Raw genomic sequence first — 387 nt, forward strand, 5'->3', positions numbered from 1 at the left:
GCGTGTGTGCGTGCGGGAGTGCATGCACACACTCCTGGGTGTGCGCTTGCGTGTGTGTGTGCGAACCCTTCTGCCGCACAGCTGCTGGGAAATCCTGACCTGGATATGGGATCCGGCCGTAGGTGACGATCTCCGTAAGCAGGATGCCGAACGACCAGACATCGGACTTAATCGTGAACGTTCCGTAATTAATAGCCTCCGGTGCCGTCCACTTAATGGGGAATTTAGCCCCTGAAAAACAGCAGGAGGGGAGAAAATAAAACATTATGGCTGAACTGGAAACATCCCTCTTTGTTTAACCTGATGTGACAGCGCCAAGCCAACCTCTGTCCCTGCTGTACGCCTGGGGATGAGCTGGGTCTGGTGGCAGTCAGCCCCCCGCCGCTG

At 56.1% G+C, this 387-nt stretch overlaps 1 protein-coding gene across 1 annotated transcript in view; it reads right to left on the bottom strand.

Moving 5' to 3' along the window:
• The window catches only part of LOC104163956 (proto-oncogene tyrosine-protein kinase LCK-like), a gene marked incomplete at its 3' end in the record, with an annotated part of 2,136 nt that overhangs the window by 370 nt on the left and 1,379 nt on the right, over window positions 1–387 (bottom strand). The window contains 1 exon segment of the mRNA XM_009703117.1: window positions 100–233. Within this exon segment, the coding sequence (XP_009701419.1) occupies window positions 100–233 (134 nt within the window).

This window comes from Cariama cristata, unplaced genomic scaffold (genome assembly GCF_000690535.1).
Source record: "Cariama cristata isolate BGI_N322 unplaced genomic scaffold, ASM69053v1 scaffold29916, whole genome shotgun sequence".
Lineage (NCBI taxonomy): Eukaryota > Metazoa > Chordata > Aves > Cariamiformes > Cariamidae > Cariama > Cariama cristata.